Source organism: Leopardus geoffroyi, chromosome C1 (genome assembly GCF_018350155.1).
Source record: "Leopardus geoffroyi isolate Oge1 chromosome C1, O.geoffroyi_Oge1_pat1.0, whole genome shotgun sequence".
In the NCBI taxonomy this organism is placed as follows: domain Eukaryota; kingdom Metazoa; phylum Chordata; class Mammalia; order Carnivora; family Felidae; genus Leopardus; species Leopardus geoffroyi.
The window spans coordinates 5,494,881-5,510,758 of record NC_059328.1 but is presented as its reverse complement, the minus strand read 5'-3'; the positions used below and the strand labels follow the sequence as shown (position 1 = coordinate 5,510,758).

The following is a 15,878-nucleotide window of genomic DNA, read 5'->3' as shown; positions in this document are numbered from 1 at the left end:
TTAAACGGAGACTTCAGATCAGGTCTCAGAGGTCCTTGAATATTGGGCCCTCTGGACCATGGGATCCAGCTTTTCTTTCCACTTTGTTTTGTTTTGTGGACAACAGGAAGCCACTGAAAGTTTCTAAGGAGCACGGTGGCATGATGGGAGTCGTGGAAACATGTAAAGTGCTTAGTACATAGCAAGTGTTTACTAAGCATTAGCTCCCTCCTCCCCTCTCTTCGTACCCCATCTCTCCTGGGGGGAGACACCAAGCCCCCATGTCTCCTGGGGGGAAATAGTTCTTTTCTGTTTGGATCCTAACAGGAAACCATTTGTTTTCGTTGAAACCACTCTTGCGCTACAGTTCCCTTGGTTGTCTTCCTGAGGGCCCCTAGACTCTCCATACTGGACAGGTTCTTCTTTGTATCTCTGGAACACCCTCCTCCTCTTCCTCCTGCCTGACCACCTCCTCCACCTCTCCTTCCCCTGCTCTCCCCTTCCTCTTCTTCCGTTTGGAAAACAAAAACGGAAATAATGGTTTTCTGAAAAACCCTCGTAGCTCTCAACTTTACCTAAAGTCATCCGCCATATAAGTTCGATGCTATTTCTCCCTCCTCCTTCCCGCATCTCACCCACACAGCAAGGAGCCCAGTAGAAAGGAATCAGGTTGACCTGGGTTCTAATCCTGGCTCCTTGTCCTGCTGATGGTCTGGCTAGACTCATAGGCTCAATGTTCTCATTTACATAGTGCCGTTCTAATAGTGATGATGATATCAACTCCTGGGGGTCTTCTGAGGACCGTATTCATTAAAGGGCTTATGCGATGCCTGGTACATCAATGAGTTACAGCTATAGAATCATCATGATTATACAGGTAAGAGGTAGGGTATGGCGAAAGTGCTGGTAGTTATCTAAGAGGTGGGCTTCATCCCTAACACCTCAAAGATGTTCGGGACCCATTAAAGGTTTTGACATGGAAGATTCTTTTAAAAAAATGACAAAACCCTTTTCCCAAAGTCATCAGAGAGATGTCCTAACAGTAGAGAGCTGCTTCCAAGAAATGGTTTGAAGTGCCATTATCAAGTGGGGACGGGGGCTCTAGGGGATTTTGGGGTCAGCAGATATCAAGTGAGCAACCTCACAGAGTTGTGGCGGGGATTTCCCACAAGGCCCCGCCCCCGGCTGAGTCACCAAACTCTTGGGTTTGACCTGGCAGCTCTCCTCAAGAGTCAGAACCTCGCAGCTCTGAAGATCAAGGAGTGGAAAGTTCTTCACCAGCCCTGAGATCTCCAGGTTTGTCCGTTTGGGGCAGTCGGGGGAATGGAGTCGGGGTGGGGATAGAGGCTTTATTCTGTTTCTCCAGGTCTAGACTTTTTTCCTTCCAACTTCTAATAACTGTTGATCCATAGCCTATTACATAAGGACCAAGAACCTGGCCTCAGCAGATTTCATTCTTCTGAGCTTTGTTACTATATGAGCTTCAGGCCTCAAGATGGGCAAATACATGTCTATTAAGAAAATATGATAATCAGCTGAGCAGAGAGGTGCTTCAACATTTTAGCGATTTGGTGTTGAGATTTTCACGTATTGTTCTGACAAGGGGGGGAAGAGTAATAATGAGATGCCTTCCCACTGAGCTGAACTGTCAGATATGACTGCAGACTGTCGACTGACAGATTGTCATTTTAAGAACCCTGTCTCAGAGGCAGCAAGCAGCTGGCATTGTTGAAATCTGGACGTCAGTGCTAAGTGCCCATGAAAGTCCCCAAAAGTTCTTGCTATTGCTATTTCTGCATTTTGGCAAAATATGTTGGAAAGCGTGCTCTTAGACTTTGGCCAGCCTGCACAAGGCTGTGTGTGTAGTCAGGCCTGTCTGATCGTAGGCACGTCTATGAACTCGCCACCTTTTCCATAACATCCCATCAGCGATTGTTTCAGAAAAGCCCCAAGTTACGGTCTTGTGGAATTGCAATGGTAATGGTCCAAATGCAGGTAATTCTAAAAAGGAGGAACCATCTCATTCTTGAAATGTTTTACCTTTTGCAGAGTGGTATTTGCGAAACCAGCTACTTTGACTAAAATCCTTCTGGAATCTGCCTTGCTTGTATCCCATCTATGCAAGATTTCATCATGGGCAGTGGCTATTACAACATATTGGCTACCGTGTTGTTGGTCATGAATTTTGAGAGGACGAGACCAATGCAGGATTCTTGTAGCAAATGCCCAGCAGGTAAGAACCAAATTAGCATGTGTGTTTGATCTATCCTGTTGAACACCGTGGTTCGGTTAGTCTAGTAGTCAGGGCTAATGAGCTCTGTTTCAATGATGTTGTATTAATTCACTTACAAATATTTCTTGGATGCTACATTTTAGCTGGGTGGACATACCAGCCATGTCACTTATTCTCTTGTGCCCCAGCTTTGTCCTCTGGGGATAATAAAAGATCCTATCTCCCAGCTTTGCTGGGAAGAACATATGATCAACTGTTCACTGTTGTGCACCGTGCATGGCACATGGCAAGACCTTGGTAAGTGTGAGCCTTATCTGTAAGGATCTGTGCTCAGCAGGGGGCACAGCAGGGCATAAGCCGTGGCAGGAGGCTTCACAGAGTAGGGAAGAGCAGACACACGAACGTTGTTAGTATACTGATCCCCTGAATCGGTCGTGTTGGTCTCCTGGGGCCATCAAGAGATATCATTGTTGTTTGTTCAGCAGAGGAAGGAAACCGTGCTCTTTCTGTTGGTTTCTCTGTTGCGATATCTACACTTCGTTTAGTTGTAGCTCTGTGGCTATGCCAAGGGCAATATTGCAGCTCTAGAAAGTCCACCAAAAGAAAGTGTAGGGCTGCACCAGCCAGAGACGAGAATCATTGGTTCGTATTCTAGTTTTCCTGTCAACGTCACGATACTTCGGGTGATGCCTGTCCATTGTCAAACACGTACAGCCATGATCTACCTTCCTAGGTACTTTCTGTGAGAAAAACAAGGATCACATCTGCATCGCTTGCCCTTCAAATAGTTTCTCCAGCACCAGTGGACAGAGGGCCTGTGACATATGCAGGCAGTGTGAAGGTAAGATTCAAAAGATGTATTGTTGGGGCGCCTGGGTGACTCAGTCGGTTGAGCGTCCGACTTCGGCTCGGGTCATGATCTCACGGTCCGTGAGTTCGAGCCCCGCGTCGGGCTCTGTGCTGATGGCTCAGAGCCTGGAGCCTGCTTCGGATTCTGTGCCTCCCTCTCTCTCTCTGCCCCTCCCCCACTCATGCTCTGTCTCTCTCTGTCTCAGAAATAAACACTAAAAAAAAAAAAAAAAAAAAAAAAAAAGATGTATTGTTTACCCGGACCTGTGTTGGGAGGACAGGTTCTTATTCCCTAGTGTATTGATTTCGATGGAAAGTGTTAAGTGTTAAATAGGCTGGTTCCTTTGTCAAAAGGCAAGTCCAGTAAAATAATTCACTGTAAAAGCAGTAATTTGTGGATTGAGCTTTTAAATATTAGAGGAAACACATATCTGACAAGAGAGAAGCTTTTAATTGGGACGATGTAAAAATGTCTTCTGTAGAGATTTAAAAAGAAACTTTATACTTGAAGGTCATTAGGAACATTGTAAATACAGTGAGCATGTGGCTTTTTTTGGTTTTTGGTTTTGTTTTGTTTTGTTTGCCTTGTTTTGTTTTATTTTTGTTTTTGTTTTTTGTTTTGTTTTGTTTTGTTTTTTGGGTTTGTTTTTGAGCATGGTTTTTTGTTTGTTTTTTTTTTATTTTATTTATTTATTTATTTATTTTTAATTTTTTTTTTCAACGTTTATTTATTTTTTTGGGACAGAGAGAGAGCATGAACGGGGGAGGGGCAGAGAGAGAGGGAGACACAGAATTGGAAACAGGCTCCAGGCTCTGAGCCATCAGCCCAGAGCCCGACGCGGGGCTCGAACCCACAGACCACGAGATCGTGACCTGGCTGAAGTCGGACGCTTAACCAACTGCGCCACCCAGGCGCCCCTGTTTGTTTTTTTTTTAAATGACAGAACATAAATTTTCTTCCTGGGTTCAGAGGTTAAGCGTAATGTAACACTGGGAAACTTTGTAGGTGTTTTCAGGACCAAGAAAATGTGTTCCCCCACCAGCAACGCAGAGTGTGAGTGCATCTCAGGATTCCACTGCTTGGGGGAAAGATGTACCATGTGTGAGCAGGATTGTAAACAAGGTCAAGAATTAACCAAAGAAGGTAAATTCACTCTTCCTCAATCTAGTGCAAGTCTGTTCTCTAGATGTATGTCATTGATTTAGGTCTTGGTCCTTTGAATATAAAGTAGAACATAGATTAGTAGAACCTTAAAGTAACACACAATGAACCCCTGAGTCAAGCCTATGATGTTTACAAAATTATTTTGCAATCAATGGAAAAAACTTGAAATTTCAACATTTGTTATTCACCAGGATTATGTATTTTCATACATTCTCTACATATATATAAAATCCTCTATGTACAATTAGAATGAAAATTTTAATCATCTTGGGGGTTCGTTTCCAGGAGCATTGTTGAACAATCTGTGTAGATTGTACTAAGTTAATGCCTTTATTATTATGTAATTATGTTCATCTCAGAGAGAGCTATAAAATCATGAAAATATTCCCTTTCTTATTGTTGCTTTAATTTTTATGCAAGGTTGTAAAGACTGCTGCTTTGGGACATTTAATGATCAGAAACATGGGACCTGTCGACCCTGGACAAAGTATGTATAATTTCCTTTTGCTTTCAAAATAAAAAATATGGGTTAACCTTTTTGTTTTTGTTTTTTTTTTTTAATGTTTATTCATTTTTGAGAGAGAGAGAGCCAGAGTGTGAGCGGGGGAGGGACAGAGAGAGAGACACACACACACAGAATCCGAAGCAGGCTCCAGGCTCTGAGCCATCAGCACAGAGACCGACGTGGGTCTCGAACTCAAGAACCACAAGATCATGACCTGAGCCGAAGTCGGACGCTTAACCAACTGAGCCACCCAGGCGCCCCTCTGGGTTAACCTTTTTAAAGAAAACGAATGTTTTCACTGAAGCTTTTAAAAATCTATCCAGTATACAGGGGCGCCTGACTAGCTCAGTTGGTGGAGCGCGTGACTCCTGATCTCCGTGTTGTGAGTTCAAGCCTTTATGTGGCCTTGGAGCCTACTTAAAAAATCTATCAAGTATAGGTATAGAAGGACATACGAATAGACAGCATGGGAGCAGTATGAGGTAATAGTGATTTGATGCACAAAGTGGGCATTTTCTCCAGAAGCAACGCCCAGAGCATTTAGCTCAGATTTGCTGGAACTTTGTTACTATCAGCCCCTCAGCCCCAGCTGTTCTGTTCTGTTGCCTTCCAATCTCTTTGCTGCCTCTTACTTTCCTCATCGATCAGCCCATCTTCAAGTACAATGCCAGCACTGAGAATTGTACAGGAAGGGTAAAGTGTATTTCCTACCCCCAAAAACATAACATCTACCTGGACAGACACGACCATCACAGAAGTAAAACAGCCAACAGCATACATGAGAATATGCTTGTTGCCTTGTGTGATCAGGACCAGAGCTACTCAAATTGTGGTCCGTGGACGGGTGCTGACCTACAGACAGTTGGTTGTCTGTCCGTGGCAAGAACACTGCACACATAAGAATAAGCATGTAGAGGGGCGCCTGGGTGGCTCAGTCGGTTGACCGTCCGACTTCGGCTCAGGTCATGATCTCGTGCTCCGTGAGTTCAAGCCCCGCATTGGGCTCTGTGCTGACAGCTCAGAGCCTGGAGCCTGCTTCGGATTCTGTGTGTCCCTCTCTCTCTGGCCCTCCCCCCGTTCATGCTGGGGCGCCTGGGTAGCTCAGTTGGTTAAGCGGCCGACTTCAGCTCAGGTCATGATCTCGCAGTCCATGAGTTCAAGCCCCACGTCGGGCTCTGTGCTGACAGCTCAGAGCCTGGAACCTGTTTCAGATTCTGTGTCTCCCTCTTTCTGACCCTCCCCATTCATGCTCTGTCTCTCTCTGTCTCAAAAATAAATAAACGTTAAAAAAAATTTTTTTTTAAAAAGAATAAGCATGTAGAAACTTTTGAGGTAATAGGCAGAGTCACCTAATAAAAATTTAGGTCTTGTATTTTGTATGCCTTTGTTCTTTCTTCATTTGATTTTCTGGCTAGAAAATCTTTATTTTTATTTTTATTTTTTTATTTTATAAGTAGGTTTCACACCCAGTGCAGAGCCCAGCACGGGGCTTGAACTCACAACCCCCAGATCAAAACCTGAGCTGAGATCAAGAGTTGGATGCTTCACCAACTGAGCCACCCAGGCTAGCCACCCTTACTGGAAAATCATTTTATTATTTTACATTTACATTCTTAGGTTTTACAAAAATATTGGTTCATACAGATTGGAAAAGTGTTGTTGTTTTTAACATCTTATGACACAAGTAGTTCAGAGAAGTCAGCGAGTCTGTGTGGAAAGTGGGATTGAACTGGGCTTTGGAGAATGAGTGGGTTTACATTAGGTAAAGGGACAGGGGAAAAGAAATAAGGACAATGATGATGATGGTGATGGTGACGGTGATGATGATAGCTTCCATTTATTGGGATGTGTGGGTCTGGGTTCATAGAGTCCAGCCCATAAAAGTGTGTCCTTGGGGCCATTCATTTGCTCTTCACAAAATCCGGGGGGGGCATGTATTCCTTATTCTGCAGATGAGAAAACTGAGGCCCAGAGAGATTTTCTAACTTGCCCATGGTCATTCTGCAAAGGGACGGACCCTGGGTTCAAACCCTAGTCTGTCTGATGCCAACAGGTCCTAGGGTTAAGAACTCCTAACGCTTGTGCCAGGTTGTCTGTCCTTCATATATGCCAGACATGGTCAAATACGTTTAAGAAACTAAGGGTGATCTGGGGCACCTGGGTGGCTCAGTCGGTCAAGTACCCGACTTCCGCTCAGGTCATGATCTCGCGGTCCTTGGGTCCAAGCCCCATGTGAGGCTCTGTGCTGACAGCTCGGAGCCTGGAACATACTTCAGATTCTGTGTCTCCCTCTCTCTCTCACCCTCCCCCACTCATGCTCTGTCTCTCTCAAAAATAAATAAAGATTAAAAAACTAAAAAAATAAATAAATAAAAGGAGATGGAGGGTGAGAGACTAACCAGTCCCAACAGTGAACCAAGCTGCCATGGGACAAGGCTCCGCAGCCTGGGAAGAAAGAAGAATCCAGTTAGGATTAATCCCAGTTAGAAGAATCCCAGTTAGAATGGGATGAACTACGGAGAGCCGTAAAAGCTGGAGGAAGCCAGCCAGCCAAATGGGCATTTTCCACAATATCTTTATGAACCCAGACCCACACAGCTTCGTCACTAGGCTGCTTTATTGGATGGGAAATGTCAGTATTTTTAAAGAGAATGATCTGTCCCTAAATTAATTCTCTGAACTCTTTTCATTGGACCGTCTAAGCTGTTCGTTGGATGGCAAGTCTGTACTTGTGAACGGGACGAAGGAACGTGATGTGCTATGTGGACCAGCGTCGTCCGACTTCTTTCTACGTACAACCTCTGCCACCATACCCGCCCCTGCAAGAGATCCAGGTAGCTGACTCCTTGCTATTAAATCGGAGGGAATGGGGGCGCCTGGGTGGCGCAGTCGGTTAAGCGTCCGACTTCAGCCAGGTCACGATCTCGCGATCCGTGAGTTTGAGCCCCGCGTCAGGCTCTGGGCTGATGGCTCAGAGCCTGGAGCCTGTTTCCGATTCTGTGTCTCCCTCTCTCTCTGCCCCTCCCCCATTCATGCTCTGTCTCTCTCTGTCCCAAAAATAAATAAACGTTGAAAAAAAAAATTAAAAAAAAAAAATCGGAGGGAATGTATTATGGCTCTTCCGATCGGAATCGAAGTCGCCCCAGTGCCGTGATGTCTCACATCTCTGCCTACAACAGGCACCTCCTCTGTGCCTCCCTTCTTGTATCCTGGCATCTAGAAGCCCACCAGTTTTCTTCAAGTGTTTGTCATGCAGTTTGACACACACCTTAGTAAGCAGAGCAAGGTGAGACTTGACCCAGACAAACACCTCACCTTTGTTAATGCGAAATAAAGGCGGCTATGGAGTCCCATATTTTCTATATTCTAGAGAAGCCAAAGCACTTAATGTGTGTGGACCTCTAGGAAAATTACTTAGGTTTTTAAAAAGAGGTCTCTTATACGCAGGCAAGTTGATCAGGTTAGCTGGTTCGAGATGTCCAAGGTACCACTTGTCTTTGCGAATGGGGGTTTACCAATGTAACTTATACCCATGTACATATGAGCATATTTGCAAAACTGTGTATCTGCATGCATTTTGCATTTTTCCTCTCGCTCTTTTTTGAAGGGCCTACCTCCCAGATCCTCGTCGTCTTCCTTGCGCTGATGTCAGCTGCCGTGCTGTTCCTGGTGTTCTTTCTGGCACTCCGTTTCTCTATTGTGAAACACAGCAGAAAGAAACTCCTGTATTTATTCAAACGACGTAAGACCAACACAGTTGTATTTGTTATGAGCTCTTTTGAGGCAAGAGTGTTTATAGCAGAAAGGAAAAGTTTCTTTTGGGGGGGTTAGTACAGCACAATGGTTTCGAGCAGGGGCAATTTGGCAATCTGGCAACGTCTGGAGACAGTTTGAGTGGTCACAACCTTGAGGGGGTGGAGGGCACCCGGTGAAAGGAGTCGGGGAGGCTGCTAAAATCCCACAACGCACGGGAAAACAGAGTTATCCCCCCTCAGCTCTTAGCAAAACCTCTGATTTAAAGAATTATCCTTCCCACCTTCAGCCCCGGTTACAATGGAGTTCTTTACAAAAATGCTTCAGGAGGGGCGCCTGGGTGGCGCAGTCGGTTAAGCGTCCGACTTCAGCCAGGTCACGATCTCGCGGTCCGTGAGTTCGAGCCCCGCGTCGGGCCCTGGGCTGATGGCTCAGAGCCTGGAGCCTGTTTCCGATTCTGTGTCTCCCTCTCTCTCTGCCCCTCCCCCGTTCATGCTCTGTCTCTCTCTGTCCCAAAAATAAATAAACGTTGAAAAAAAAAAAAAATTAAAAAAAAAAATGCTTCAGGAGAGTAGTGATGGGCAATTAGTGAGATGCGATGAACTGTAATCCATTTTTTAAGGTTTTAGGTCGTTTACACAAACTTTCTGTTTTGAAATAACTATAGGTGTACAGGACGTTGTAAAGACAGTACAGAAAAGTCTCGCGTGCCACTCATGGGGTTGCATCCTCCGTAACCGTAGCACAATATCCGAACCGGGCAGTTGACATTGGCGTGTCGTGTGTGCACAGCTGTCTGTCACCTGATCACACGCGTGGACTGGCATAAACTGGCACAATCAATACAGAACTGTCCCCTCCCTGCAAGGATCCCCATCCTGCAGGTCCCCTGTGGTCACATCTGCTTCCTCCCCCCGCCCCAACTCCTGGCAGTCACGAGTCTATTTCCTACACCTGACACTCTAAGAAGGTGATATAGATAGAAGCATGCAATATAGGGGCGCCTGGGTGGCGCAGTCGGTTAAGCGTTCGACTTCAGCCAGGTCACCATCTCACAGTCCGTGAGTTCGAGCCCCGCGTCAGGCTCTGGGCTGATGGCTCAGAGCCTGAGGCCTGTTTCCGATTCTGTGTCTCCCTCTCTCTCTGCCCCTCCCCTGTTCATGCTCTGTCTCTCTCTGTCCCAAAAAAAATAAATAAACGTTGAAAAAAAAAATTAAAAAAAAAAAAAAAAAGAAGCATGCAATATAATAAGTGGATTATAAGCGTGTGACCTTTTAAGAATGGATTTTTTTCACTCAGGTCGATGTCCCTGAGATCCCGAGGGCTAATGTGCTTCCACAGTGGCCTTTTTTTTTTTGTTTTTCCTTTACCATCGACCAGCATTCCGTGGCATCATTGAACCTCGGTTTGTTTGACCATTCACCTACCGAGAGACATTTTGGTTGTTCCAATTTCTCACTATTGCATGTAAAGTCTTTGTGAGTAATCGCGCACAAGTTTCGCGTGGACTTACATTTTCGTATCTCTGGCATAAATGCCCAGGAGGGCAATTTCTGGGTCATATGGTAGGCGTATGTTTGTTGTTTGAAGAAACTGCTGAACTATTTTCCAGAGGAGTCGTGCCCTTTGACATTGCACCAGCGGTGTGAGTGATCACGTCTCCTCCTCCTTACCAGCATTTTGTGCAGCCACGGTGTCTTACGCAGCTTTTCGAAGAGGCCTACGGTGGTGGATTACTTTGGTCTTCAGTGGCCTTGCCCTAGGGAGCGAACAAACATCTTTTCATGTACTGACTTTCCATCTGTGCGTTTTCCTCAGTGAAAGGTTCCTTCATGCCTTCAGTCTGTTTTCCGATTGGACTTTTGTTTGCCTGCCTTACTGTTGACATTTGAGAGTTCTTCCTATCTTCTAGATGAGTCCTTCGTCAGGTGTGTGGTTTCATTGTTTGGCCCCACTCTGCAGCTCGCCTTTGCTTCCTCTTCCCAGGGCCTTCTGCAGAGAAAAAGGTTTTACTTTACTTTTATTTTTTTAAAGATTTTATTTTTAAGTCATCGCGACACCCAACGTGGGACCCCACCTCACAACCCTGAGGTCAAGAGTCGTGTGCTCCACCGACTGAGCCAGCCAGGTGCCCCTAGAGAGAAAGGTTTTAATTTCGATAAATCCAACTTGCCAGTTTTTTTGTTTTGTTTTGTTTTAATGTATGGAGTCACGTCTGAGAACTCTTCAAGTTCTGGATCGCAAAGATTTTTATTTTCTCCTGTGTCATCTTCTAAATGTTTTACACTGAAATCCATGGTTTAATTTTAGCTAAGTGCTATATAAGGTGTGAAAGGTTTACATCAAGATTTTTTTCAGTGTTACCTATTCATTTATTTATCTACTTACTTTGCCTGGGGATGTCCACTTGTTCCAGTATCATTTGTTGAAAGCATCCATCCTTCTTCGCTGAATTGCTTTTGTGACTTGGTCAAAAAAGCAGTTGGCGGTACTTGCGTGGGTGCTATTTCTGGTTTCTCTCTTTCGTTCCACTGATCTGTGTGTTTATTCCCTGCCCATACCACACAGCCTTGATTACAGCAGCTATAAAACAAGTTTTGAGTTTAGGTAGAGGGTCGGTGGATTCTTGCCACTTTAGTCTCCTTTTTAAAAATGGTTTCGGCTCATTGCCATATCAATTTTAGGGCAATCTTATCTGTACCTACAAAAAAGTCAGCTGGGATTCTGAAAGCAGTTGTGTTCAGCCTGTATATTAATTTGGTGAGAACTGATGTCTTTACTAGGTAAAGTGTTCCAGTGCAACAAAATATGTCTCTCCAATTTATGTATATTTTCTTTTATTTTTTATCAGCATTGTGTGGTTTTCAGCACAGAAGTCCTGTACATATTTGGATAACTTTAGGCCTTAGCATTTAAAGTTTCTTAACAATTGCAAGTGGTCTTGTATCTTAAATTTTGGTTTCCACCTCTTCATTGCTACTATTATCGGAATACAGTTGATTTTTGTAACTTGATCTAGTATTCTGATTTTGTTGAACTCACTTGTTTGTCATGGGAGGATTTTGTGAATTCCCGGGGATTTTACACGGACCATAATGTCATCTGCAAATAGAGACGGTTTTATTTTTTCCCTTCCAAACTGTATGTCTTTTTTTTTTTTTTTTTTGACTTACTGTGCTGACTAGAACTTCTTTTTCTTTTCAATTTTTTAAATATTTACTTAGTTTTGAGAGAGAGAGAGAGAGAGAGCGTGAGCAGGGGAGGGGCAGAGAGGGAGGGAGACACAGAATCTGAAGCAGACTCCAGGCTCTGAGCTGTCAGCACAGAGCCTGACGTGGGGCTCGAACTCATGAGCCGTAAGATCGTGACCTGAGCCAAAGTCAGATGCTCAACCGACTGAGCTACCCAGGAGCCCCATGTGCTGGCTAGAACTTCTGGTGTCAAATTCTCTTAGTTTTTCAGCCGAGAGTGTCTTGATTTCCCCTTCATTCCTGAAAGATACTTTCGCCGGCTATTGAATTTGGGCTTGCAGGGGTTGTCGCCGGCCCTTCAGGTCACATGGGGCTGGAAGACATTCCCCACAGCAGGTGGAGCTGTGGTTCAGCTCCTTGCCTGGGCCTGGGCAAACCAGGCTCTCGGGTGGCCAAACCCCCTTGCTCAAGGGTCTGAATCAGGCAGATTTGCACCCTGTCAGCTTCCCTGTTCAGGGTGAGCCCTCAACTTGGCTCTGCAGAAGAACAAAGCTACTGGTCGTGTTTGCTACTCGGGCTTCTCAAGTACGTACTCCATAGGCCAGGATCTGTGCGCTGGTGGCCGTACACGCCTCCCCCTTCTCCGCTGCCGTCAGATTCCCAGTGGTTGGACCCTGAAGCTTCCACTGCCATCCCAGTGGCGTGAGATCAGAACAGGGGCTCCCGCAAAGCGGCCCTAGTGCTGGGAGAGGCTGGTGGTCCCCTGGGGGTTCTCTTTTCTTTGGCACTGGAGGGGCCGGAGGCTCAGGGAGAACCTCTCTGTGTGGTGCTGTGCTGGCCTGATGGAGGGGCATTGAGGTCAACAGTGGCTGCTTCTCTCGCTCTTCTAATACAGTCTGTCTTGACCTCTGTAGTGTCGAGGTGGGGCATGCTTCGGCCTCACCCCTGCGTCCTAGGGTTCTGCCAGTGGTGTCTTGCCCTTGAATAGTCTTTTTTTTTTTAATTTTTTTTTTAACATTTATTTTTGAGACAGGGAGAGACAGAGTGTGAACAGGGGAGGGTCAGAGAGAGGGAGACACAGAATCTGAAACAGGCCCCAGGCTCGGGGCTGTCAGCACAGAGCCCGACGCGGGGCTCGAACTCACGGACCGCGAGATCATGACCCGAGCCGAAGTCGGTCGCTTAACGACTGAGCCACCCAGGCGCCCCAACCCTTGAATAGTCTTTAGTCGTTCTTCTTGTGCAGGGGAAGCAAAGTCAGGAGCACACGCGGTTGCCGTCTGGGTGAGGTCACTCCCTTCGGTGATTTTTTACAGTAAGAAGCATGTGATATCGAGGCAGGTGCTTTTGCTTCGTCACGCTACTCAAAAAAAAAACTCAGTTTAAGATGCCGAGCTGCTCGTCGGTAACACAAATTACTTCACACCAACGTGTCAAAGGAAACCTGGGAGCGAATGCGCAAATCAGTTCTTTCATTGCAGAGATGGAAGTGGTGGGAGTATCTAATATCTTGGTGCCATAAGCATTTTCTTCAAAAGAAAGTGTCTAGGGTGTAATCGAAGCACCTCAAGACTCAAATAAGCACCACTAAATTGAAACTATGCTTACGTTCGGGATATGACTAATTTTATGCTCCAGTGATTCACGCTCGAGTTTTTAAGCCCTTGCAGCAAATAAAGACAATTCATTGTTCAGGGCCAATAAGAGTAACTGGCAAAAAGAAATTGCAAACGATCCTGAGAAAAAGCTCTTCCGTGCGTGCTATCGCTTTTCTTGTCGATGAACTTGTTCAACTCAAAGTTGAGCGTGGTTGCTAGAAGATGTCCTGTGAGTGTGATTTATGGAACCGGGCTGTTAAATGGTTAAGGCCAACAACAAAAGATGACTCACTTTTAAATTACTTTTCAGCATTTATGAGACCAGTACAAACCGCCCAAGAGGAAGATGCCTGTAGCTGCCGATTTCCAGAAGAAGAAGAAGGAGAATGTGTTCACACTGTTCTGTGAAGCAGCCGCTGGGACTGTCTTGAGAAGAATCAGCCCAGAAACATGAGTGATCCCTCTATCGTAGCTTTCTAAATCGAAAAAGACCATCCTAGATAAGACTCAGGATTACTCCCCAAGTTTTCTCAGAATGCTAACAAGTTGGCCTTTAAAAAATGTATCCCTTTTAAGTGGATGTGTGGGACCGGGGCATTTTCTAGATAATGTTTAATAGCCTTGAGATGCTTTCTTTTCTTTTCTTTTCTTTTCTTTTCTTTTCTTTTCTTTTCTTTTCTTTTCTTTTTTTGAATTCTAAAGAGACTTATACTTCAAATGAAATCATGTGGGCCAATGGTCCAGCTAAAATGATAATCAAATTTAATTCCGTTTTGTGTGTGTGTGTATGTGTGTGTGTGTGTGTGTGTGTGTGTGCGCTAATAGGACAAAAAGCCATAAGATGCAGGAAATACCCCCAACCAAATCTTCCTTTGGTTCAGACATTTGACGCAATGAGCTCTACTAATGTGAGGAGGGAAATTATGACAGGGCCCAAATTTGAGGTCAAGGGCGAAATATCTCAGACCTTCAGGAAGAGTTTTGGAAAGAGTTCGGATGTCTTTGCACATCTTGTGGTCCCCTCCACCCTTGTGTCTTCTGCTTTGTGACTCTCCTCTCTGAGACAGGGTTTATGTTTTGTTGTTGTTGTTGTTGTTTAATGTTTTTTTTTTTTAATTTACTAGTGAAGTGTAATTGACAAGCAATGTTATATTCGTTTCCGGTGTAGAACATAGTGGCTCAATTCTGTACATTACTCAAGCTCACCACGATTATAAGTGTAGTCCCCATCTGTCACCATAGGATGTCATTACAGTGTCATTGACTGTACTCCCCGTGCTCTACTCGTCATCCCTGTGCCTTATTTATTTTACAACTGGAAGTTTGTGTCTCTTGAGCCCCTTCATCTGTTCTGCCCATTAAAAAGAATTGGCTTATGTGTTTTTAATTCTTAAAACCATTAAACATAATATTTGATATACTAATCGAGGAAACGGGTAGGAATGAACAATTCTAGAATGAACACGCATGAGCCCGTAGCCCAACCAGGGTCCGAGAGCAGAAGTTGCCAGACCCCGAAGGACCAAATCTGAGGCTTTGTATGGCTTTTGAGCTAAATGTGATTTTTACATGTTTAAATTGTGAAAAACAAATCAAAATAAGACTAATATCTCATGACATGTATGTATGTATGTATGTATGTAAAATTAAAATTTTGGAGTTCATAAATAAAATTTTATGGGAACACTCAGCCACACTCGGGTGGCTTTTGCATTACAACAGCAGAGTTGAGTAGTTGTGCAAGAGACTATATGGCCCACAAAGCCTAAAATATGTAACATCTGACCCTTTATAGGGTCAGGGTCAAGGTCAGAGCATCCTCTCCGTGTTGCTTTTCCTCCCTCATCTTCTGCCTACCTCTCCACCTCACCCCCAGGCATCGTCTCTCAGGAACATCAATTCGATCGATTCCCCTGCTTTAAAAAAAATCATTGCTCACATATTTATGTACTCCAAAACTATGTTATTTAGTTTTGCTTGTTTTTTAGCCTTATGACAATGGTATTACACTGTATATGACTTGGTTTAATCACTCAAAATTTTATTTATAAGATTCATATAATTGTGTGTAACTAGAATGCATTCATTTTAACGATTGTATAATTTTGCAAATATACCATAATTTATCAATGCGTTCTGAATCAAAAGACATTTGAGTCATTTGCAGTTGTTTTTTTTTTTTGCAATTATAGGCAATGTTGGTATGAATTTTTTTTTTAACATTTATTTATTTTTGAGACAGGGAGAGACAGAGCATGTATGGGGGAGGGTCAGAGAGAGAGGGAGACACAGAATCTGAAACACACTCCAGGCTCTGAGCTGTCAGCACAGAGCCCGATGCGGGGCTCGAACTCATGCACGAGATCATGACCTGAGCTGAAGTCGGACGCTTAACCGACTGAGCCACCCAAGCGCCCCGGTATGAATGTTTTTTTTTTATGTGTGTCTTGTGGAAGAGTGTCTCCAGGGAAACTTCCTCCGAGTGAAATTTCTGGACCTTTGGGCATATGAATGTTCAACTTTATAAACTAAGTTATACAGAAATAACAAATGTCCCTCCCTGCCCCCCCCCCCCACAATCTTCATGGACTTGGACAAAACAAGC

The 15,878-nt window shown here is 44.5% G+C and overlaps 1 protein-coding gene across 3 annotated transcripts; it reads left to right on the top strand.

Annotated features, from left to right (window-relative positions):
* On the top strand, positions 1–15,420 carry TNFRSF9 (TNF receptor superfamily member 9). Of its 3 annotated transcripts, XM_045475537.1 has the most exons (9): positions 1–856; positions 1,199–1,275; positions 2,029–2,212; positions 2,946–3,053; positions 4,068–4,205; positions 4,647–4,713; positions 7,435–7,565; positions 8,339–8,473; positions 9,152–9,475. In XM_045475537.1, the coding sequence occupies exons 3-9, from the start codon at positions 2,098–2,100 to the stop codon at positions 9,250–9,252; spliced, it is 795 nt and encodes a 264-aa protein (XP_045331493.1). In that variant the 5' UTR covers positions 1–856; positions 1,199–1,275; positions 2,029–2,097; the 3' UTR covers positions 9,253–9,475. The 3 variants fall into 3 exon arrangements, with proteins under 3 accessions (XP_045331493.1, XP_045331492.1, XP_045331494.1); XM_045475536.1 differs by having other exon boundaries at positions 1–1,275; XM_045475538.1 differs by lacking the exon at positions 9,152–9,475 and adding an exon at positions 13,584–15,420 and having other exon boundaries at positions 5–1,275.
* The last annotated feature ends 458 nt before the right edge of the window (positions 15,421–15,878 follow it).